The sequence below is a fragment of the Aspergillus steynii genome (assembly GCF_002849105.1).
Source record: "Aspergillus steynii IBT 23096 chromosome Unknown P170scaffold_4, whole genome shotgun sequence".
NCBI classification, from domain to species: domain Eukaryota; kingdom Fungi; phylum Ascomycota; class Eurotiomycetes; order Eurotiales; family Aspergillaceae; genus Aspergillus; species Aspergillus steynii.
The window spans coordinates 691,609-714,741 of record NW_020194401.1 but is presented as its reverse complement, the minus strand read 5'-3'; the positions used below and the strand labels follow the sequence as shown (position 1 = coordinate 714,741).

At 50.6% G+C, this 23,133-nt stretch overlaps 9 protein-coding genes and 3 non-coding genes across 12 annotated transcripts; 5 read left to right on the top strand and 7 right to left on the bottom strand.

Annotated features, from left to right (window-relative positions):
* Positions 1 to 512: 512 nt before the first annotated feature.
* P170DRAFT_t97 lies at positions 513 to 630 on the bottom strand. The gene has a single exon. It is a non-coding gene; the product is annotated as a tRNA-Cys (tRNA).
* A 353-nt stretch (positions 631 to 983) lies between these two features.
* P170DRAFT_t96 lies at positions 984 to 1,117 on the bottom strand. The gene has a single exon. It is a non-coding gene; the product is annotated as a tRNA-Ile (tRNA).
* Positions 1,118 to 3,187: 2,070 nt separating this feature from the next.
* P170DRAFT_425851 (uncharacterized protein) lies at positions 3,188 to 4,512 on the top strand (the record flags this gene model as incomplete). The annotated part of the gene is made up of 4 exons (XM_024847679.1): positions 3,188 to 3,402; positions 3,943 to 4,045; positions 4,159 to 4,323; positions 4,372 to 4,512. 4 exons carry the CDS (start codon positions 3,188 to 3,190, stop codon positions 4,510 to 4,512), a joined length of 624 nt encoding a protein of 207 aa, XP_024704150.1.
* Positions 4,513 to 5,374: 862 nt separating this feature from the next.
* P170DRAFT_475176 (uncharacterized protein) lies at positions 5,375 to 6,194 on the bottom strand (the record flags this gene model as incomplete). The annotated part of the gene is made up of 6 exons (XM_024853230.1): positions 5,375 to 5,468; positions 5,557 to 5,732; positions 5,786 to 5,844; positions 5,898 to 5,950; positions 6,040 to 6,083; positions 6,138 to 6,194. The coding sequence occupies 6 exons, from the start codon at positions 6,192 to 6,194 to the stop codon at positions 5,375 to 5,377; spliced, it is 483 nt and encodes a 160-aa protein (XP_024704149.1).
* A 1,054-nt stretch (positions 6,195 to 7,248) lies between these two features.
* Positions 7,249 to 9,165, bottom strand: P170DRAFT_357183 (Auxin Efflux Carrier superfamily; the record flags this gene model as incomplete). Its single annotated transcript, XM_024844203.1, has 4 exons — positions 7,249 to 7,315; positions 7,365 to 8,587; positions 8,641 to 8,807; positions 8,877 to 9,165. The coding sequence occupies 4 exons, from the start codon at positions 9,163 to 9,165 to the stop codon at positions 7,249 to 7,251; spliced, it is 1,746 nt and encodes a 581-aa protein (XP_024704148.1).
* A 313-nt stretch (positions 9,166 to 9,478) lies between these two features.
* On the bottom strand, positions 9,479 to 10,395 carry P170DRAFT_168283 (uncharacterized protein). Its single transcript, XM_024842615.1, has 2 exons — positions 9,909 to 10,395; positions 9,479 to 9,855 (listed from the first exon to the last, which is right to left on the bottom strand). The coding sequence occupies exons 1-2, from the start codon at positions 10,205 to 10,207 to the stop codon at positions 9,537 to 9,539; spliced, it is 618 nt and encodes a 205-aa protein (XP_024704147.1). The 5' UTR covers positions 10,208 to 10,395; the 3' UTR covers positions 9,479 to 9,536.
* Positions 10,396 to 11,787: 1,392 nt separating this feature from the next.
* Positions 11,788 to 13,747, top strand: pbs2 (mitogen-activated protein kinase kinase PBS2; the record flags this gene model as incomplete). The annotated part of the gene is made up of 2 exons (XM_024844272.1): positions 11,788 to 13,320; positions 13,373 to 13,747. 2 exons carry the CDS (start codon positions 11,788 to 11,790, stop codon positions 13,745 to 13,747), a joined length of 1,908 nt encoding a protein of 635 aa, XP_024704146.1.
* Positions 13,748 to 14,290: 543 nt separating this feature from the next.
* Positions 14,291 to 16,432, top strand: glr1 (glutathione-disulfide reductase GLR1). The gene is made up of 3 exons (XM_024849173.1): positions 14,291 to 15,008; positions 15,055 to 15,887; positions 15,947 to 16,432. Exons 1-3 carry the CDS (start codon positions 14,602 to 14,604, stop codon positions 16,378 to 16,380), a joined length of 1,674 nt encoding a protein of 557 aa, XP_024704145.1. The 5' UTR covers positions 14,291 to 14,601; the 3' UTR covers positions 16,381 to 16,432.
* A 344-nt stretch (positions 16,433 to 16,776) lies between these two features.
* Positions 16,777 to 16,847, top strand: P170DRAFT_t113. Its single transcript has one exon. It is a non-coding gene; the product is annotated as a tRNA-Gly (tRNA).
* A 596-nt stretch (positions 16,848 to 17,443) lies between these two features.
* Positions 17,444 to 17,980, bottom strand: P170DRAFT_509510 (uncharacterized protein). Its single transcript, XM_024854683.1, has 3 exons — positions 17,753 to 17,980; positions 17,576 to 17,686; positions 17,444 to 17,524 (listed from the first exon to the last, which is right to left on the bottom strand). The coding sequence occupies exons 1-3, from the start codon at positions 17,818 to 17,820 to the stop codon at positions 17,503 to 17,505; spliced, it is 201 nt and encodes a 66-aa protein (XP_024704144.1). The 5' UTR covers positions 17,821 to 17,980; the 3' UTR covers positions 17,444 to 17,502.
* Positions 17,981 to 18,629: 649 nt separating this feature from the next.
* On the top strand, positions 18,630 to 19,871 carry P170DRAFT_446650 (magnesium transporter CorA family protein; the record flags this gene model as incomplete). Its single annotated transcript, XM_024850821.1, has 3 exons — positions 18,630 to 18,974; positions 19,035 to 19,213; positions 19,286 to 19,871. The coding sequence occupies 3 exons, from the start codon at positions 18,630 to 18,632 to the stop codon at positions 19,869 to 19,871; spliced, it is 1,110 nt and encodes a 369-aa protein (XP_024704143.1).
* A 1,665-nt stretch (positions 19,872 to 21,536) lies between these two features.
* P170DRAFT_464428 (uncharacterized protein) lies at positions 21,537 to 22,647 on the bottom strand (the record flags this gene model as incomplete). The annotated part of the gene is made up of 3 exons (XM_024852248.1): positions 21,537 to 22,230; positions 22,420 to 22,450; positions 22,553 to 22,647. 3 exons carry the CDS (start codon positions 22,645 to 22,647, stop codon positions 21,547 to 21,549), a joined length of 810 nt encoding a protein of 269 aa, XP_024704142.1. The 3' UTR covers positions 21,537 to 21,546.
* Between the last annotated feature and the right edge of the window lie 486 nt (positions 22,648 to 23,133).

Here is a 23,133-nt window from a genome sequence, read left to right as displayed (position 1 = left end):
AACCCAACCTCATCAGACCACGCATAACCTCATGGGACTACATTAGAGAGGTTGCTACCTCCACCACTTCAATATCACCTATTCTTTTGCTATTTTTTGATTGGTTTGGATAAATTCTACATCTTTTGAATATATTTGTACTATTTATATCCACTATACTACCCGGATCACAGGATAATCGGACAAGTGAGCTATACTAATCAGGGTGTAGGTAGACGGAGTAATTTTTCTTTCATTTTGAATGATATGGAGTTTCTAGTCAGAGTCAGCCCAGAGGTACCCTAAATTAACTAATCTAACCAATATTGAAGTCATCTTACACTGCCAATCCTTCAGGAGGATCGAAGATGTGCCGTCTCTATGTATATGCTAAGAACTGTAAAAGTAAGGCAACATTACGTTTTATTGCACTTGAAACAGTGATATAAGATGCTAATTGATATGAAATATGTATTTTATATGTGATTGACGCACCTTGATGTGTAAAAGTGGTGCAAAAAACGCAAAAAGTGAGGAGCTGCCGTGGATCGAACACGGGACCTATAGATGATATTCCAGAGTTATTTTAACCTTTTAAAGGCTTGTTTGCTCTGTTTGCAATCTACCGCTCTACCACTGAGCCACAACTCCTGATTGGATGCTTGTTAAACTGATTTTTTGAGTGTTTTTCGGGTGTTAAAAGGAGGTGTGTTGAGTGTTTGACGATTGGTGTTAGTTGGGTGGCTGGGTGTTGACTATTTGGATTGCGGTTGATCGGGTAAGGTTTCAGATGACTAATTAGGTATTAGATTATAATTATATATTGATTGGATATGAAATAGGCGTTAATCAAGTATAAAATGAGTGATATGTCTTAAGCTTTTGAACTATATGAAAATGCTGTTGATGAAAGATGTAACTGATATTCTGTCCATTCTTCTGCCATTTTATACCGCCGGACTAACTTCGGCCCGATTAGCTTGAGTAAAAAGTGCAAAAAGTTAAGGAACTGCCGTGGATCGAACACGGGGCCTATAGATAATTGCGAATTGCACTGTATAAATTGTTAGAATATGATTCTGATTGGTCAGAGTTGCTTAGTCATACATCTACCGCTCTACCTCTGAGCTACAGCTCCGATTTAATGGCGTAGACGCCCGAATTCGTGAAGAGACCGAAGGGTAATCATATCTGAGGTACATATAATTGGATCTCCCAAGGGTTGACCAACCATCCAATCAGGGAGCTGTGGCTCAGCCGGTAGAGCGGTAGATGTATGACTAAGCAACTCTGACCAATCAGAATCATATTCTAACAATTTATACAGTGCAAACAGAGCCAACATCAGCGATGTTGGCTCACGCAGTTCATCGGCCTGAGTGTTACTGCTTCTGAGCCAGGCAGGACCAATGCATATATCTAACACTTATAATAGACCTCTTGCTCATTAAATTTCCCCTCATCTCTCTAAGCACGCAAAGTGTGTTGGAGAATTTATAGTTGCTACCAAGTTTAAAAGGTAGTAGTTGGCGGGGTCCCTGTAAGCGCGGAGCTTACGGAGTAAGCTAAAATTTATATACCAGAAATACACTTTGGAGAACGTTTGAGTAAACACTTGTAGGAGCAAACTAAACACAGGCCTTTTCAACAAAGCACGAAGGCCAAAGACTCTGGACTGTGATAATCTACCAGGCTCACACATTTAGTTAATGAATCTTGGCGTCCCACATCTCTATAGAAATATAGGGAGCTAAGAAACACCACGACGATCTAAAAGGATCATAATATCCATGATTAATGGATGGCATAGGCTGGACAGGGTAGGAAGAAATCTTCCTCGGTATTGCATACACGGAATGGTCAAGGGGTAAGCAAGCGGCGACAGGCTTGGCAGCTTGTACCGCAGGTTTCTGAGGGATCAGATGGTTCAAGATACTATCTCGCGGTGATTTGACAATACGAGCTCTGGAGCAGCTATAGGCAGTGGAAAATACCCATAGGTGACTCCCGGACTCTGCATGCTTGGTACAATTCCCACTCAGAACTGTGTTGTTTTCCGTGTTTGGTGCCTGAAATTCCTGGCAGTTGACACACTACGCGGTAAAGTGGTTGCTACCTGGAAAAGACTAGTGCGAGTCTCCAGCCGCACACCTGGTTTTTGTGTTACATCTTGGATGCCTCCTTGATTTCTCTTTACGTATTTCCAAAATATGTGAAAGACAATGTGCATGCCGTGCTTTTAACGTTTCCCCTTTTAGTTATGGTTCTCCTGCGTCTATCCCGAATATCATTCTTCTTCCCGATTCCCGTCTTGGCATTGCTCCCGAGTCCGAGATACCATGATATGGGTCCGTATCTTGGCTACGAGGTATTCTTTGGGCTCCGTCAAAGGTATTGAGGCTTTACTAGACCAATCCCCTCTAGATACCTAGTTATCGCCCTGCCACAAAACGCCAGGGCAGTGGATTTATCATTTCGAGGGTACCAAACCAAAAGGTATATATATCAGGGCGAGCTCCAGACTTGACATGTCAGATAAGATACTCTTGACCGAAAATTCATCTATGGTTTCACAATAAAACGACCTATGGGAGGAGAATTCCTATGCGTCTGGTTGTTTCGAGCAAGTCAAATAGAATGATCAGTGTGTGTTCGATCGTCAGTGTTCTCGTTGGAACAACTCAAGTTTTGGCGCTACGTGTATGTAGTAGACTTCATATGTACGTGTGGATGACTTGATTTTTGGACCATGATAGTATCTTGTGTATCCTTTACTGTACACATAAACTCGGTATATCTAAACCACCCCGGAACCCGGACGGGGTGAGGGTTTTGAAACTACGAGGGATAGGGGATATTGGATGATGGGTAGCCTGGGCCACATCTCTTTTTCTGAAGTGTGGCTGCTAGGAGACCCGAAATACGATAGAAGGAGTGGTCTAGCGAGGTCGATTCCGCGTTTCAACGGCACCTAATGGTAGCGACACCTATGTCCTCTCCGCCTGCTTTCTTGTTTGGTTTCAATGTGTTGTATAAAAATTTCCCCCAGAACACTCAGATAGAGTACACTAGACCATCTGCAAGAAAAACAATCCAAGCATATACTTACAACAGCCCTGCCGAAACGCATAATTGGTTCCGAGTCAGGGATGGGAATTTCATACTCCGTGCCATTATTTCTTAGCACGGAAGCTGCGAAGGACGCTCCATGGTTCGTATTGGGTTAGTTGACGGGTTCCTGCGGGCGAGCTTGAGCTTAAATGTATATGCCGATTACCGAGAAACCCGCCGGGAGTACAAGCAGGAACGGCATGAGAACTTTGTAGGAGCTACACTGAAGCCGGGGGTCTTCGTCAATGCGACGCCTGAGGCAGAAGAAGAGCATGAGGCAGATGACAGGCACGTGTTGTTGAGGGTTGGGCGGTAGGGCTGGTGTTGATTTGAGCCCCCCCCTCTCTCCTCTGGGACTTCTTCTTTCTTTTTCCCCTCCGGCCAGCGAGTTATCACCATTCTGTACGTATACCTTTCCTTTCCATCCATTCCCATCAGTTTCCATCAGTATCTTCAATCCCATTCGGTTATCCATTACTTCCTTATCATTGTACATTCCAATTTCCCCTTTTCAGCTAATCCTGGGGCTATGATTCCCCGGGATGACAAGCAAGTCGGCATGACTGAGCCGACGTGGCCCAGTGTCGTCGAGTCTTTCCTTTCCCTTCCATCAATTTTCATCATATCTTCCATTTCCGTTTGATCTCTCATTGCTTCCCTATCATTATACGTTTCAATTCCCCATGTTCAAGCTGATTCTGGGGCTATTCTCCCTCGAGTTGGCAAGAAATTTGGCGTGACTGGGCCGACTTGCCTAGTCTCGTGTTTCATTTGCTCTCTACATCTTTCCATTTCCCTTTCCCTTTCCCTTATCGATTTTCTTTGCTACGATATTTGCCTCGATATCGCAAGCCATACTGACGAAGTCCCCGAGCTAGAGAAATCTCAAACTGCTCCCACCGCTGCCGTTCATACTGCTACTGCTACTGCTACTGCTGCTTCCCTCGCCATCATGGTAAGTTTGCTCTCCCTTCGATCAAAGTCAATTTCATCGGAAATCACAAGTCCTATATGTATAGTTCAAATACTAATAGTCATTACAAGTGCATACACTGCGAGACTATAAAGAAATCACTTCATCCAGACCCCGCCCACCCCGTCTCCCTCACCGCCGCGGCCCTCGCGGCCGCGGCCGTTTCTTCCGCCGCCATGGTCATCACCGGCGCCGCTGCCGCCCCCGCCCCCTCCTCCACCAGGCTGGCGAGTCGGAACAGGGCCCGCCGGGCCAGGAAGGTATGTCTCTGAAGTCTAGGTTAAGATGGTTAGCTAATCATATGGTAGGCCTTCAAGCGCAAGGAAGACAAGGAAGACAAGGAAGACAAGGAAGACAAGGAAGACAAGGAAGACAAGGAAGACAAGGAAGACAGGGAGGAGAAGGAGGAGGTGAAGGAGGAGGAGCCCGAGATCAAGGAAGAGGAGTAGGGCGAGTAGAATAAGAAGCCCAAGAAGAAGAGAAAAAAAGGCATAGTCTAGCTTCAATTACAATCAAGTTGATTTGACAATAATGAACCAGTATTCAGATGTAGTAGATTTCCAGTCTAAGTTCTAACCAACAAGCATGAGCATGCGAAGCCATGATAGTAGATTGAAGTTAGTGTAGACATTGAGTTACGGTGCAATTTGCAAGACATTTCATTCTATCCGAAAGGGTTGTTTCAACCAAAGCAGCTGCCTGTCTATTGTAGAAGGATCGGAATAAAGCTATTGAAACAAGCTATGAATATCAGATTGAGAGGAAGATGCGCTAAGAACATCAATACATAGCATAGCTAGGTAGATAACAAGGGCTGTATGGAATGTTTGTGGTGTTGGTGTTGATAATGAAGATATCCAAAGAGAGGAGGACAAAGCAGGAGAGATCACTATTTCTGGGCAGGGAGTAAAGGAATACACGAACAATCACAGATGAATCAACTGCACTGTACGAATGGGTAGACAAGAAGCCGAGAACCCAAGCAATTTGATCATGTAAGACTACATCTCAATATGCAAGAGGTAAGAATGATGCCAAAGCAACCTTGAAGTTGAGAAAATCCGAGCTGAAACTAAGAGCAGGTAAGATCTAGACACACAGGATGCCGAGTACCACTGCGGTGATCCGAAAAGATCGAGATAATGACCAGAATCAATGGATTGATTGAAAACGTAGAAAGAGGTCTTCTAGAGTTGCATACATGAAGTGTTTATGTTTAGCAGCTTGTATCTCAGGTTTCCACCAGAACAAAGAAAAATAAAAGATAGAAAGAAAACAAACCAATATAACTACCTACGAGCTAGCTCCGTCCTACTGGCCGGTCATTTCGGTATCAATATTGATGATGAAGTCACCATCAAGACTGTCGGCCTCCTTTTTGCTTGCCTCCGCATCAAGGTGAAGGCTTCCAAAGAGCCAGTTTTTAGCATCTCAAGTTTCCACCAGAACAAAGAAAAATAAAATAAAGAAAGAAAACAAACCAATAAAATTACGTAGGAACGACGTCCCACTGACCATCCATATTAGTGCCCACGTTAATGGTGAAGCTCCTCCACCTTCTTCTCTTCTCCATCTCAGCGTTCTTTTCCTCGCCCTTCTTTTCTTCCTCCCTCTCCTTCTCTGACATCTGTTTCTTCTTCTCGGCTGCTCTTTCTTTACGGAGAAGACTCTACCATACCCACAGATTAGCTAGCTATATTAATGTGAACTCTAGAGGCATACTTTCTTGGCCCACATGGCCTTATTTTTCTTGTTGTTTTTTCCAACGGCGGGAGCAGGATCTGGTGTTGGTGGCCATAGCCGCCGATGCAACGACCATGGCCGTGAGACTCACGGCACCAGCGAAGACGGATAAAGCATGCCACGAACAGCTTGACAGTTCGAGCACTAGTAATAACTGTTAGTATTTGAACGATGTATGTGTGACTTGGGATCTCCGAAGGAAGTGACTTTGACGGGAGGGGAGGGAAACTTACCATGGCTGTAGAAGGATAAGTTGTATCTTCAGATGTATTATTTCCTAGGACTTCATCAGTATGATATTTTATCATCCTCCCCAAGGCGCAACACTTACCGATTGGTTAAATCGACCAAGATTTCCAAAATTCCAAACAGGAACGGATATGACCATACTGGTACATATTTGAATATCAGTTCACCCTTTGCCGAAGGGCTGAAACAAGGGAAATGCCCCGAAAAAGAGGCAAGACGACGCTGAGTCCTCCAACGGCGCATGAACCGGGGCCGAAGCAAATTCAAGGCTCCCGAAGGCAACGATCAGAAACCCGAGCCATCGAAGATGGATGTAGCTCGACCCGTTTAGAACACGGTAGTCGAGCAATGTTGACAGGAATAACCTCAGCACTGGCAGCCATGGAAGGCTATACTGAAGAGCTCGCAACTGCAGCTGTCAGAAGGTGGGCTTTTCAAGCCAGAGATGTGAGAATGATTGAGTTTGTATAGCTCATGAGGGTGAGAGAGATAATGAGAGAGAGAAGACTTTCAGCTGAAGAAAGAGGGGGTTTAAGGGAAGAAACAAACCTGACAGGGAATACGATTAGCTACAGATGAATACGAAGCCCATGGGAATCTAGCTGGTGAATATCTGGTGAATGGTCCAGCGGCCTGTGAATTCCTTCAATATATTAGACTATGTGAATACAGGAGGCTGAGTGTCATACTAAGGGAATATTCTGCTACGAGATAATGGGGGGTTGCGGCATGGAAGATATGTTTGCTGCTGAGAAGCAGCCGGCATGGGGTCGTGAATTAGGGCTAGGTAACTTTTGGACATGGGGTTGTACAGTACTGTCGCAGGTCTACTACATTGGCCCAGGTCACGAACAATTAGGGCTTGTAGATCATGTGGCAATCAGGCCAGTGGACGGAGTTGGATGGATACAAATTAGAATAAATAATGAGAACATCAAGCTTTTAGACTAGATGCAAGACATGCAAAGGCCAGCCTCTGACCGCAATGCTATTCGACCTCGTAAACACGGACATCCGCCCTCTTGGTATCACTGTACCCAATCCAGAGACCATAAACAAGCAATATGAACGAAGCCACTCAATTACAGACAATCAGAAGTCCAATTTGTCCGACCGAAACGCCATGCACCGATCCGAAAGTACTATTAATACTGTACGCAGTAGCTACGGTACTGGTCGTACAAAAGAGAGAATTAGGTGGAAGCCCATTCCACGACCTCCAATGCACACATGACAAGAACGAGAGTAGAGGGTAGAATCCTAGAACAGTCAGTCATGATGGAATAATAAGGATAATGTAGTGACATACCACACAACGTAGCTTTGGAACAAGATTTTCGACATCGAGCCGACAAAAACATTGTTGATTTGGCAGATTTGCGCCAGCTGCAGAGCCGACGGCGCGCCGGTGATCAGGAAGCAGACGATAATAAAGATGGGATCGTCCAAGATGCTGACGGGGACGTATTTCGCCACGAGCGCCAGCAAGGGAGCCATGATGAGCGTCGGAAGCAGCATGCGCGCCACCAGCGACGCGATGATCAGCTTGCGCTCCTCGCCGGTGTTTTCCATGTCCTCCATGGCTTCCTTGGGAAGAGTGTTTCGCTCCAGATTGGCACCGAGAACCACGAGAATCAACGGGACGGCGACCTGGCCATTCTGGTTGATGGCTCGAGTAACGGAGTTCTGCACAAAAGTACCCTCCTCGAAGAAGAGCTGCTGCAGGGCGGGAACGGACGCCACCACGATGGCCACGAGCATTGCCCAGAGAGGCGGGTTCATGAACGCCCACGCGCCTCGGAAAATCTTCCGCGTCCACATACAGACGAGTGAGATGAACTTCTGCAGACGAGTGGGCAGTTTTTCAAACGCCTTGCCGGTCGCCTTTTCCCAGCCACCAGCTACGTGACCACTCAGGCGGCGCGTGGAGGTCCGGACGCGCGAGATTACGGTCTTAGGGGAATCATCCTGCGAAGGTAGTTCGACGTTCGGGAAGCAGAGAATGTCGCCTTGGGTGCTCTGCCGGGGCAGAAACTCCCCACGCGGCGGGGAACCGAGCAAGCGAGGGTGGTCTTCGTGGTGGACCGACTGGCGTGGCGACAGCTTCGTATATGAATAGGTGCGCGTGTTGACAGGGGTTTGGTCGCCGGAGCAAAACCCGTTCGTCTCGTCATCACCACTCGTGGACGAACCGTCCAGCAAATCCTCCGAGCTTCGGGTTCTGACCAGCGGCTCGTCAGGGTCAATTTGCTCCGGGTTATCGGTGTACCGTGCCTGCCCCTGCTCGACGCGCGTCCCTTCTTCCCGCTCGGCCTCCTCCAGGTACCGTTCTCGGGGAGCCAGGAGAACGTGGTATCCCCAGCTCCAGCGGACAAGCTGACCAAGTTGCTGGAAGATCAACAGGTAGAGGATGCCGCGGGCGGCCACCTCGTCGTCATTATCGTTGGGCACACGATCCCAATGAAGACCTTTCAACGTCTGCGACAGCGACATGACCAGGGAGATCGGAAGCGAGTTGGAGTTGCCGAACACCTGCATATACAGATTAGCCTCGCTCAGACCGACATTCAGCGTCCAGAACTCACCGCCATGGCCGTCAGGAAGTTGGCCGCCCGTTTTTTGAAGCGAAGACATCGAGCCACCACGAAAGCACACATGAAGGATACAAAGGTTTGTACGACGAAGATGAGGGGGATGATCGCGAGATCCGTGAGTTTATCTGCCGTCAATTGCGACCCCAGCTTGATGAAGACTGACGCTGGTTAGCAATTTTTCTTGTAGCTTTGAACAAAAAAAAAAAAAAAAAAAAAAAAAATCATACTTAGGCATGGCGTAAAGAGAGTGACATTCAGGTTGGCCACCAGTTTCTGCGCATCGGCATCGAACAAGCCTTGTCGGGCGGCAATGTAGCCAGGCAGACTGACACAGATGACTTCCAGGACCGCTTCGAAGACGAGCAGGACGAGGTTCAAAAACGAAGGGTGACTGGAATGAGGGACATTCTGCAGAACGGACGAAATGCCCATGTCGGACTGCGTCACGAGCTGACGAGGCACCAGAGAGTAGGCGTTGGCATTTTGGACGGATCTGGGAGCACTAAAAATGGCCATGAGACAAGGGATTCAGCGGAGGAGGGCGAATGAAGGAGCGATGAAGATGCAGAGGGCATGGAAAAGCGAAATAAGGTTGGAGCTGCGGAAGGTCGGCGGCAGGACGAATTTGCGACCGGGAGGAAGTCAGCGCGAGAGCAGTGAACAAAGAAGCAATTCTACGCAGGCAGCCGTCGACAAGCTGTCTAGAATACTCTGCGACGGGGCAGTGCTGGAGCAAGAATCCGAATCATGGCGTTACCCAGACCTTACTTGACGAAGAATGATGATGGCAACATGGGCGCATTGCAGCCCTCCGATAGGCGCGTCGAGACCTGCCAAGTCTCCCGATCCCTTCGCCTTCGCTTATCACTTTCGTCCAACGTGAAGATTCAGGCCCTCTTGGCATCCCAGCCACGGATCCGTCCAGCATGCTGTCGGCATGATATCATGACCTGAGTCTCCGCACTCTCCCCATGTCTTGGCCCCGTCCTACACCTATTATGTGCCCGAGATGAGGATGAAACCCTGAAACGCTCCATTGCCACTATCGCCGCGTTGTCAACTTGTTCCACCGATCGGATGACGCCATGGTGGACACTGGCGGCTCGGCATCCACTCACCTTGCAGAACGGCCGGTCGGAGTAGTATCTACGCAGTGGTAAACAGATGATGACTGGCAGAGAACACTCTGTTGCTTGATACGTTGCCCTGGATGGTGAATTCACCCGGTTCTCTTTGCCCAGGCGGTCGATGGAACCTACCTCTCCGGACACCAGCGAGTGCTAACCTGCTGCGGTAGCTTAAATGTTACCACATGGGAGACTTTCGGGTCCCGGGGTTCTGGATGGCTCTGATGGACGGACGAAAGTAAGAAGGCTGCTTCTCCCCGAATGCGGACAGCAGTTGACCTGTTCTTTGAAGTGTGTCGGGATTTAACTTCGCATAGAGTGTTTCGTTGCTTCAAATCAACCACCGCGTCTTGCTCCCCACGGACTGTCCCTATGATGAAAGCATGATATAACAAGATGAGCGAAGGATCCATGTCATACAACGCGAGCATGACGACTGGGGATGTACGGAAGAGGAAATCTTATTTCGACCCGAACTTCTGCCAGGATTGACAAGTACTTTGTCAAGGCGCTGCAAGTCTGCCAGCGTCGCATAGTTAAAAACTATATTTAGAGGATCGAACGACGCCTCTGCAGCGAACAGCAACGATATTCCAACGGCTCCAATCCGACTCGGGAACGAAAACAGCCCGAGCCGATCCTTCCAAAGTCAAGACGGGATTCTCCCCTGAGCTGGTGCGCACAGACTACCGGACCATGGGTTGAGAATGTACTTTGTGACACACGTGCAACGACACCATCGCGGTGTAATATGGCTGCAGCTTGCCGATCATCAATATTGATTTGATGCGCCAGATGGAAGACGTCGATGACCTCATCGGGCCCAATGAGATCAGTCCACACGGCACACCCCTTCAGCACTACCCCAGACCGGCGGGCTGGGGAAGCTTGTCTCTTATTGACGGAGGGTGTTTGCTGTCGGGCGATTGCGCGTCCGCCGCATCGATTCATTGCTGGACTGTCTTACCCATCGAGCGGGCGACGACGATATGCTCGGTGGACTGATCGCAGGGCACATCCGCTCTCCGCGATGCGAACCCGGCGTCAGGTCCTGAAGTTAATTGGGGGTTGGGGGATGTGATTGGCGGGTAACTACACAGAGGCCTTTCTATACTTTAATTACAGACGTAGACTCCAGAGTGGCGATTGCCACCGTGGATCGCAGGCAACGCATTCGTGGCTGAGCCGATCGTCCCCCGGCGGCTGACTCAGCGTCGCCTGCGCTGCCTGAGGCCGGCCATTGGCTGGTGTCCGGTGCCGATAGACTCCGGAGTCGATGAGCTAAGCCGGTCGTTTGATATGATTTGGATAGACAGACGAGAGATGGCGACGGTGAATGGTTAATTAATATTACTCGGTATTATCAGGCGGTTTCATGATTGCCCGGCCCAGGATTCATGCCTCTCCCTGCGTGCCCGACTGGAGGAGAACCTTCGGCGCCCTTCGCCTCCCGCTTTCCCTCGATTCTTCCCTTTTCTTCTTATCTTCACTGCCTCCCCACTCCTTGCGGCCCTCTCGTGCGTGTTTTGATTTCTGTTTCTTTTTCTGTTTCTTCTTCCGTCTTCCTTCGTTGCCTTCCCTCTTCTGCGTGATTTGGGATCCTTAAAAGATCGTCCCTTCGGGACCTGAGCGTCCTATCCTCCCTCTGCGGAATGGCTTGATTCGTGCCCCACGCCATAAGAACGCCTTGAACGCAACCACCCTTCGCTCTGCAAGCCTCCGGGAACCTGGCTGAAAGAAAACGCTTCTGCCTTCTCTTCGTCGATTTACCATCCTTTCTCGCGTTTATCATCTCCACCCTTTGATTCCATCTCGACCCGTCGATTCCTCGAGCCCCATTCTCTGGTCTTGCCTTAGTTTGCCCGGTTTTCCCGGTTTCCGACCGCACCGACGTCTTGCCCCCACCGGAATCCCCCCTCTCCCTTTTATGGTCGAGATTCGGTGGCTGTGCGAGACTGTGTGAATGTGTTTGGGTGTCGACCGCTACCACGATTGGTAACTTGTACATTTCATGTCAACCATGGCCTCCGAAAGGGAAGTCGTTGCGGAGATTCCACCGCAGCCCGATTTGGACACCAAGTCCGACACCACGGACGACGACCTCTCGCCGCCCGTCACCACGCCGCCCTCCGTGCCGACTCTACGCTCGACTCGCGACTCCTCCGCCGGTCTCAGCGCGTCCTCCACGCATATCGGACAACTCAATGCCGCTCGACGGGGTGAGGGGACCGCCCCGCGATCCCAGGGACCGGTTCCCCAGCGACCGCAACCGCAGGCGTCGATGAGCGGCGTGGCTCAAGGAGGATTGAATCAGGATATCATGGCCAAGATGAAGGCCTTCTCGCTCTCCCGGCAGGGAGCTCCTCCGTCGCTGTCGCATACGGCCTCCACCAGTGCAGTTCCTCGTTCCCCCGATTCCGTCCGGTCGCCTCCCGGTCCCAGTGCCAACGGTCCGCTGGCAGGGGCAATGACAGGGCGCCTCCCGCCCGTGGCTCGGCCCGGCAACAAGAACTGGCAGTCCTCCCCCTCGATTCAAGCGTCCTCGCCGTCGAATTCCCCGAGACCGGGCGGACTGGCCGCCAAGCGTATGAAACCCGGGTTGAAGTTATCGGATGCCACGGGCCCGAGCAACCCGGGCGACAAACCGTCTGAGAACGGCGCTCCCACCGAGTCTGCGTTCAGCAAATATTCCGAATACATCGATACGCAGGCAGGGACCCTGAATTTCAAGAACAAGGCCATTCTCCACGGCGGTGGAATCGAATTCTCCTCGGGGCATAGCTTCAAGATATCGCTGGACGAGGTCGATCGCCTGGACGAACTAGGCAAGGGCAACTACGGGACGGTATACAAGGTTCGGCATAGTCGGCCGCACATGCGCAAACCAGGCATGGGACTGCGAGGCATCGTCAGTCGGCCCGACGAGACGGATGGGCTGAAACCGAATGACAACCTTTCGGGTATCGTCATGGCGATGAAGGAGATTCGCCTCGAGCTGGACGAGAGCAAATTTGCACAGATTATCATGGAGCTGGAAATCCTCCACCGGTGCATCTCGCCGTTCATCATTGACTTCTACGGGGCCTTCTTCCAGGAAGGCGCGGTTTACATCTGCGTTGAGTACATGGATGGCGGCTCGATCGATAAGCTCTACAAGAACGGCATCCCGGAGAGTATCCTTCGGAAGGTGGCGTTATCGACGGTCATGGGCCTGAAGTCCCTTAAGGATGATCACAACATCATCCACCGCGATGTCAAGCCCACGAATATCCTCGTCAACAGTCGGGGACAGGTCAAGATCTGCGATTTTGGTGTGAGTGGAAACTTGGTCGCCAGCATTGCGAAGACCAACATCGGTTGCCAGAGCTACATGGCCCCCGAGCGCATTGCGGGAGGGGGTGTGCAGCAGTCTGGCTCGACCGGCGGTGGAACCTACAGCGTCCAGAGCGACGTCTGGAGTTTGGGGTTGTCCATTATTGAATGTGCCATGGGGCGCTACCCCTACCCACCGGAGACGTTCAACAACATCTTCAGTCAACTCCACGTAAGTTTTTCTTGCTCTGTGTGTTACCATACCCTCTAACATGATATCGCAGGCAATTGTTCACGGCGACCCCCCAAGTCTTCCGGAATCCGGTTACTCTGAAGATGCGCACGCGTTTGTTAACGCGTGCTTGAACAAGGTTCCCAACAACCGTCCCTCCTACGGCGTGCTGCTGCGGCATCCCTGGCTTGCACCTCTCATGCAGCCGCCTTCGGAAGATGACAGCGAAGCCTCGCAACAAGCGGCAGAAAACCCTCTGTCCTCCGCCACCGAGGATAAGGAAGTGGCCGACTGGGTGAAGGAGCAGTTGGCCCTTCGCGGCGAGACGCCCGAGGCTGATAAGCCGGCCCTGCATGCCGTGGCCCTCGACGCCGTCCCGGGCAGCCCTCTTCTCGATGACCCTTCCACGATGACCCTGCCAGCCTGATTAGACGCATGTATACATGCTCACTAAATCTCTAAACCACTTTACAATCACCGAGATGACGCTACACCGTTGTCACTATGATACCACGACTTGAATGGCCCAAGCGCCGGGCAGCTCACCTCTTGGTGATACAGCAACAGACGATACTACGAGGCGTCTGAGACTGAAATGTTCAAGCCATGGAACACCACCCCCTCCCCATTTCTCCCCATTCTCCTTTCATGTTCTCCTTGAATTTTCTATCACCTTTCCTTCAAGACACCAAGATCTGACCAATTGGTGAGAGATATACGGCCATGTGTTTGATATGTATAACGACTGTAAAGACGTGAGAAGGCATCTGCAATGAGTGTTATTTCATTCCGGGGGTATTGGCCACGAGTTCGTCACATTGCAGAGAATGAATCGTGTATTTAGCATAAACAGTCTAAACAATCTACTTGCTAGACTTTTTTCTTCGCTTCATAATCGCCGAAGTCGCGACCGACCAGACGCCGAGATTGGTAAGCGTGCTGATCAAGCACGTCACGTGCGACCCTGCGATGTCATCATCGCAGGCCATTTTTGGCTGATTCCGGGCTAAAATCAGCTAAAATCGAGGTGCATAATATTGCATTCATTCCTGGTCGTATCTACAGCAGGACCCGGTCTGTCGTGTGCGCTGCCATTGGTTCATTATCACCAACCCTCGTGTTGTCTGCTGCTGTCATTCGGGGATTCGCCTCCATCGATCCGCCAGACGCCGAAAGAAGCTTCGCCGCTTTCCCTTCCCCGCCAGCTTACCCATCCTTTATTCTCCTTCCTCCCTGCTCGCTTCTTTTCTCCCCCTCCTTCTACCCCTCCATTTAATCTCCATGCTCCCTCGTTCTTCCCTCCGCTCTCTTTTTGCCCAGGCTTCTAGGAACCGGCTTCTACAACGCCCGTCTGTTCGCCAATCGTCAATTCCCTCGTCTCTTCCGGTGACCGGAGGCAAGAGCATTACCACCATTGCGCACCGCAGCGCCGCGATTGACCCCTCCAAACGAGCCGCCCTGGCTTCGCCCGCATCTCGTCTCGATTCTCTTTCTCGACACTTCTCGTCCACTTCGCCCACAGCCGACGCCAGCAACATGGCTCCCATCGAGACGCATCAGTATGACTACATTGTTCTAGGCGGTGGTAGCGGTGGTAGTGGTAGCGGACGGAGAGCTGCCGGCTGGTACGGAGCGAAGACGTTGATCGTCGAGAGTGGTCGCTCTGGAGGCACTTGTGTTAACGTTGGGTATGTAGACCTTGCTGTGTTTGGAGATTTCGCTAACGCGGAGCAGCTGTGTCCCCAAGAAAATGACCTGGAACTTCGCCTCCATCAACGAGACCCTTCACGTTGGCCGGGACTACGGATACGACATCCCCAAGGACGTGAACATCAACTACCGCCACTTCAAGGAGATCCGCGACTCCACCATCACCCGTCTGAACGGCGCGTACGAGCGCAACTGGGGCCGCGAGGGTATCGATCTGGTGCACGGCCGGGCCGGCTTCGTGGAGCCCAAGGTCATCGAGGTCACCCTGGAGGATGGCAGCAAGGCCCGGTACACCGCCCCTCACATCCTGATCGCCACCGGTGGACGTCCGAGTATTCCCAACATCAAGGGCGCCGAGCACGGTATCACCAGCGATGGATTCTTTGAGATCGAGGAGCTGCCGCCCAAGATCGCCGTGGTCGGAGCCGGATACATTGCCGTCGAGCTGGCGGGTGTTATGGGCGCCGTCGGCGTGGAGACGCACATGTTCATCCGCGGCCAGGAGTTCCTGCGCAAGTTCGACCCCATGATCCAGAAGACCATGACGGAGCGGTACGAGGCCACCGGCATCCAGATCCACAAGAACCACGCCAACTTCAAGGAGATCCAGCTCATCCGGGACGGCAAGGGCAAGGACAAGCTGCTCCGCCTGGTCAATGAGGATGGATCTTCGATCGAGGTCAACGAGCTGCTGTGGGCTATTGGTCGTCTGCCCGAGGTCGAGGACCTGCACCTGGACGTTCCCGGAGTGAAGCTGAACAACAACGGATACGTCACCGTCGACGAGTACCAGAACACTTCCGCCGACGGCATCTACGCTCTGGGTGATGTTACCGGCCACGCCGAGCTGACTCCTGGTGCGTTCCCCTTAAGACTGTAAGGAAATGAAGTAATGTAAGCTGACTGATCACAACAGTGGCCATCGCCGCCGGCCGCCAACTCGGCAACCGCCTCTTCGGACCCCCCGAGCTCAAGTCCTCGAAGCTGTCCTACGAGAACATCCCCACGGTCGTCTTCGCCCACCCCGAAGTCGGCACCGTCGGACTCACGGAGCCCGAGGCCCGCGAGCGGTACGGCGACGACCAGATCAAGATCTACAAGACGCGGTTCACGGCCATGTACTACGACGTGATGCCGGCCGAGGAGAAGAAGAAGAACCCGACCGAGTTCAAGCTGATCTGCGCCGGCCCCGAGGAGAAGGTGGTCGGTCTGCACATTCTGGGTCTGGGCGTGGGCGAGATGCTGCAGGGCTTCGGCGTGGCTATGAAGATGGGTGCCACGAAGAAGGACTTTGACAGCTGCGTGGCGATCCACCCGACTAGTGCGGAGGAGCTGGTTACTTTGCGGTAATTTATTGTAGATGATATATTATTGATATAGAATATTTGATGTTCTTTCGCCAGGTATTTCGAAGCTGTCGATGTAGGCAAAACCGCACAAGTCGGTGTATCTCTAAGTGATTTGAACCCTTGAGATACTCCTCGATCAGCCAAGAGTAATATGATTCCTAGGAATGTATTATCTTGGACATAAAATGGCCCTGTTACCTCAGCACCATCACCCTAATCCAGGAGCAAAAGATGTCATTAGTTGAATGCTAGTTACTATTTGGCTAGATGGAGCATGTCCAGATATTTATTTTGTCGACAGTGGTGCCGTCCACGGGTGCCCTGTCCCCTCTTAGATGCAATATTGGGAGCGGAAATCATATCAGCGAATCAGAATTCAATCTGGTCCGCTCCCACGGCATCATTGGTCTAGTGGTAGAATTCGTCGTTGCCATCGACGAGGCCCGTGTTCGATTCACGGATGATGCATTCTTTTTATTTCTTTTCCTTCCCCCCCCCCCTCTCTCTCTCATTTTTTTTTTTCGGACGGTAAAGTGAGGAAGGACTATTGAATTGTTTGAACTGTTTGAACTCAATTGACCACCCCGACCCAAAACATATGCGGGAGTGGCGCCCGCTTGGGGCCTCTTCCCCGGTCCTGGGTTGTCTGGGTGTGTACGGGGTAGGGAAGTAAAAACGAATCTCGGAGTATACGGAATAGCAAATAGCAATGAACCAGACTCGATGGTTATTCTCGGACAGAATCCGCCCAGAATGCACCCGAAGGGGCCAAGACGAAACCCAGGCAGACAAGTAAATTATTCAATGACTAAAATATCCCCCAAGGTCCTTCCTTCATCGGAGTTACATCAAACTCTGCTCTCAAACTCTTCTGCCAAGAATGTGGCAAACCTACTCTATTCTCAGTCAGTACAGGCCAATCCGTAGGGAAAAATAGAGTATATTCAGAATCAAGTCAATGCTATTAATCAATGAATCGCCATTGGGTCATACTTCGTCTTCATTATCTTCATATCATATCGGAGTAAAAGAAATCGCAGAATGAAGGTCAGCCCTACGAGGATCCCCACCTCCTGCCAAGCCGGCATCCACTTCCGATCCGTTCGTTTCTGCCTGGAAAAGACTACGAGGTGAACCACATCGTCCTGCTTTGCATTAATCGATGTGTCACACGAGGATGGCGATGTAGTACATACAGTTCATAGACCACCGAAGGCATGCGTTTCCAGATCAGCAGCCCACGATGGATGGCAGAGAAGACGAGAGGAAGGACAAGAAGAACAAGGAGGCCGAAGGTTGGAGAAAGACTGCCGTTTGATTAGCAGGAGTAGGAGGAGTGGGTTTTGAGAAGGATCATCATAGGTCTTACTCACCTGAACGGAGTCGGGAGGACCGAAATGCCAGACGGGAGGTGGATATGTGTGTTCTCTCCCAGGCCCATCGTGTACTCCTGTACTGTACTGATTCGGAGGAGTTGCCCTAACTCAGCTCAGGTCTACACCGTTCTCGCAAGCTGGACAAGGACAATGTACAATGATGAATATGATGAATCCAACACTTCACTTCTCTTACCGACTGATCGTCAACCCATCCTTTTAACAGCCTTAGCGACCCAGCCAAGCCGATGAATCCTGCTGCCTGCTTGCCATTCCCGTATGGACTGACGGATTTCGGCTTCACATGAGCCAAACATGTTGACGCCGGTGGAACCTGCTTGGCTCGGTCCACTAATCAAAGATCATGTCATGGTCGACGTAGGACCGAGTATGCCATGGCCCTGTGGGTCTTTTTCTTTTTTTTTTCTTTCTCCAATTTCTCCGCCTTACTCCGTACTTGATGGCTTGCTGTTCCGGGTTAGGGCGCTTCAGCCCTATGGATGACCTTTCAGGGGATGATCTTGTTTTACTCCCAACCTCCTTTGATACCTAACTGACTGACTGTCTCGGTGCTATACCTACATATTGACGGTACATAACCTGCTGAAGCTATCAAATATCAGCTGTCTCCCAATGAGAAAGCGAACACTGCAATCCACGCATATGAAATACTCTGGATCGGATTCCAGATTCCATCACCTCCCTGTTCGACTCCTATCATGGGCTGAATGGACTCTTCTCCGACCTTGCCAGCTGTGATCGGTTTTGCCCTATATTCACTCTCGTTGTGTTAAATCGATGTGAAGATTTCATCATTCAACTATACACCTCTACACCCCCAGAACCAACAACCACCCGATATCTGAAAAAGAAAATGCATCTCAACGACATCCCCCGTTTTACCTACACCACCTCCGCCTGTCCAGACCCCGTCCTATCCTCCTCCACCTGGACCGACATCCTCACCCCCGAGTTTCTCGCGCAGCAGGGGGCCCAGAAGACCCCCGACTCGCCCACCTGGTGGCTCGACGTCCGCGACGCCACAGAGCAAGACGTCGAGGTCCTCTCGCAGGCCCTGAACATCCACCCCCTGACGGCCGAGGACATCGCCACGCGCGAGACCCGCGAGAAGGTGGAGGTGTTCCGGAACTACTACCTGATTTCGTTCCAGACGCTGGTGACCTTCCTGGACGAGGAGAAGCACGAGCCCGGCGAGAAGGTGAAGACCAAGGACCCCCGAGACCAGAAGAAGGATCGCAACAGCAGTTCCATCTTCCAGGTCCCGCCCATCACGTCCAAAACGCCCGCCTCCGCCGTCTTCTTCATCCTGGTGTTTAACACCGGCACGGTCACTTTCTCGCCCAGTGGATGCAGCCACGTCACCAGGGTGAGGGATCGTTTGCGGAGACTCCACGATGAGACTATCTTGTCGAGTGATTGGATTTGTTATGCGTTGATGTATGCCCCCCTTTTCCATTTCCCCCTTCTCTTCTAAACAATTCCCATGACTAATGAACATGACCCGAAAAGCGACGACATCGTCGACTCCTTCGAACCCTACCGCCAATCCGCAGAGCTCGAATCTGAATCCATCGAAGACTCCGTCTTTATCGCGCGCTTCGACGACGTGAAATCACTAATCCCCCGCATCGACAACCTGCGCAAACGCATCACGCACCTAATCCGCTGCCTGACGGGCAAACTAGACGTGCTGAACGGCTTCGTCAAACGGTGCCAGGCCAAAGACAAGAACCCCGTCTTCCCCGACGGCGACTTCATCCTGTACCTGGGCGACGTGCAGGACCATCTCGTAACGACGCTGCAGAGTCTGACGCACTTCGATGAGATCGTGAGTCGATCGCAGTCGAACTGTCTGGCGCAGCTGAGTGCGAATAACCTGAGGCTGAGTTTGAATATTAATTCGGTGTTGAGTAAGGTTACCGTTCTGGCGACGATCTTTGTGCCGATGCATTTGGTCACGGGCCTGTTTGGGATGAACGTGGAGGTCCCCGGGCAGGAGGTGCATGGGCTGGGGTGGTTCTTTGGGATTGTGGGCGGTTTTGTGGCGTTTATGACGATTGCTTGTTTGGGGGCTTGGAGGTATAAGTTGCTTTGATTGTGGGGTTGGGTGTAGATAGTTGCATGTAGCTTTTGGTGAAGATATGTTCATGTTTTGGGTGAGGGAATTGTACAGCCTTCGCCCAAGGCTCTAGAATCAGTGCATTCGAAGTTCATTATTACTCTCCTTCACTCGGACCAAGAAGAAAAAGTAAACTGAACTGGGTAGACCATGTGAATACTGTTCAAGTGAATAAGCTCCCGGCGTGAACGGCTCACTATATCATCTCTACATCACTGCCCATCTAACCACCTTGACTTCCTCTTCTCTCCACAACTCTGCTACAGCTTCCTTTACCACAAACCCATCATACACCGATGTCTCAATCAATCTTCAGCACATCTATCTCTCACTATGCTGCAGAAGCCACTAAACAAGGGAAAGCTCCTAGAGAGGCTTCCAAGCGACGCACAAGAGATGACTCACCCGGGAAAACAAGAACCCACTCAAATGATCCAAAAGCTGATCAGAGAGAATCCCCAAAACTACGATGATATATATAACATCACTTTGCAAACCAGAGCAGACGGACTATCCTGCAAACAAGAAAGATCTTCCGACACGACTGCTAAGCTTGACCCAGCATCGAGCGAAAGCCAACTATCAGCAACAAAGCCACAGGGCAGCATTATCTACACTGCAGCTGGCACAGTTCCCGATAGTCTTGCCACAAAAGCAATACTTCAGTTTGTTATATCCTGGTTCCGTAGTTTGAGCAGCTATATGGGACAGATGATTGAGGCAGCCAGGAGGAAATACCACATATCCAAGCCAAAAGCCCGAACAGCATCAGACCTACACCCAAAGAGGGACAGTCAGAGATTTGACACAGAGTTAATACAAGGCACAAGCCCATCGAATGGGGCGAGGGGAAATCGCCACCAGGGAATACGAATATTTGACGAGGATTACCCACCGGGGACACCGACAGGGGGTTATGACTCGAGCTTACAAGACCAAATATCTATGGAATCTTTAATCCGGGCCTACCTCAAATCCAACTCCGGATTCCACACCCAGGAGCACCGAGCTTTGATGCATTCCATCAGAGCATTTTACATGAACTCATTAAGCGACAAGAAAAGGCCATTCCTCCGCCAGCAACTCGTTCATAGATTGCAGGCTCACCAACAGACTAATCTGCATTGCAAGCTCCTAGGCCTTGATTGTCTGCCTGCAATTGAAGAATGGACACCTGCGCAGACGGCAAGGAGGTACGATTATAATACCTGCGCTGAGTTTGCAGATGTGATAGCTCGGTCGGGTCTATATCATTGGGTGAGAAGCGATGGGCAACGCGGCCTGTACTACCGCAAGCCGTCGCAGTATTTGGCTGCTGGGATGGTTCTTGCTGGGTTTAATCAGGTGGATGTTCAGAGGGCGGTTGAAATGTTGCTGATGCTTCGGTGAGGAGATATCGTCTTGTCGGAGGTGTGAAGATGGAAAGGTATTCTTGCTCTATAGTGGGGTTAAAGTCTGTTCTCTGAGATGGTCGTTGGCGTGGAGAGCTGGTTCATGGCGATAGTGTTAGTAGACAGGGGGGGCTTTAAGGCACTGGACCATATGTCACTGAACTTGAGCTTTCGAAGAAACTCCTTTTCTCGTTTTTTTAGCTTGGTTAATTTCCATCATTCGCATAGCGCACAAATCAAATCAATTGGTCTTTGACATCTTAAGAGTTCCAGGGAATTGTAGAAAGAAAATGTGGCCTTGTCTCCCGTCTTTGTATAATCTCTTGCTCATGTTGCGCCTCCTGATGTACAGCCCGTATCACACAATCATCTAAGTGCTGGTATAAGGCCTGAGCATTGTCGAAACACACGGAGCAGACGTAGCACATGCCCGTCACATTGCTGTCATGTGTAGCAGAGTGTGTCGTTCTAGCACAGGCCGAGGCAGAGGATGTTGCGCCCGGCTGCTGACTCTTGTGTGAATAACCCGATGGTTTTGTGACTCCATGAAAGGCAACCAGGTGGTGCTTCAAATCATATATTGAATCAAAGCGGTCCAGCCTGCCATGAGGCTTCGGACAGAAGCCGCAGCTTATATTGCTTCCAAGTCCGGAATGGGCGAAAATATGATGGATCCAGTCCCTCTCTCGTGAATACCCATATTTGCGGGATTCGCAGGTCACGAAGGGGCATCGGAGGGATTGACCGGAAGGATGGGCGTGCGTGCGCGCATTGAAGTCTTCGCTCTTCGGGTCCTCGGAGAGAAAAGAATTCAAGGCGAGATATTCAAGATGATCTGCAACATGAGCCTCCATACTAGACTCGACCTGATCCTGTCCACAAAGAGGGCATGATTGAAAGAGAGGCCCAGATGATCGATTGCTTCTGTTTGATAATACGGCCACCTGTTTGGAAGAGCTCTTATGTTTCGAAATCATATGATCTTCGTACTCCCTTTGTGTATGAAAGAATAAAATACCATGCGACCTTGATGCACAGCGCCATCGTTGTTTGTGTTGACGCATGTGTCTTAGCCAATCATCGAGATGACTGTATAGCGCATCAGGCCTAGAACAGTTTTTATAAAGACATACATAAGGATTGAGGTCGTGAATAACGTGGTTCCTATTAGAGGATCAGAAGAACAATACACAGAGAAAGACTCTGAGTTCGCTTTCAACTAGAGCATTTCTGAGAATCGTGGATACTCAGAATTAAAATACTTACATCCATTGACTGTCAGCTAAAACAGTTGCACTTGATAAGGTGCAACAGCAGTAAGGGCAAATGACATCCGTCTTTCGCCTCCCATGGTCGGTCATGTCTAACAGTCTCTGTCGTGTTGACCCTAGGGGTGCAGGAAGAAAATCAACACTAGCGTCGCAGTCGGATCTCGCAAATATCTGGTTGGCAAAGAGAACTGGGTTCTTCTTATCTTCCGCATGAAATATAGTGAAAGCCGGCGCCTGGGATGTCGGGATGTGTAGGGTGGACTGTGTGCGGGCTGCAGATGTCAGATCACGAGGCACTCCATGCCAAGTCTTCACTCTTCTCTGATCTTGAATTCATCAAAGATAATTCCGAGGCTGACGTACCATATCGAGTGACAGAATCCCAGTAACCCAGGCGTCTGTATAGAACTATCTTCCGACGCGACAGCATGGCGCTGCCGAGTCTGGTTTGAATTTTGCGGTCACAGCTTGGAAATTTGCGCTCGATAAGGTCTATCGCGTGGTCGTGTAAAAGACTTAGTTCAATATTATTTCCATTCTCATCTCTTAAATAAATTGACGTGGTGAATTTTAGGG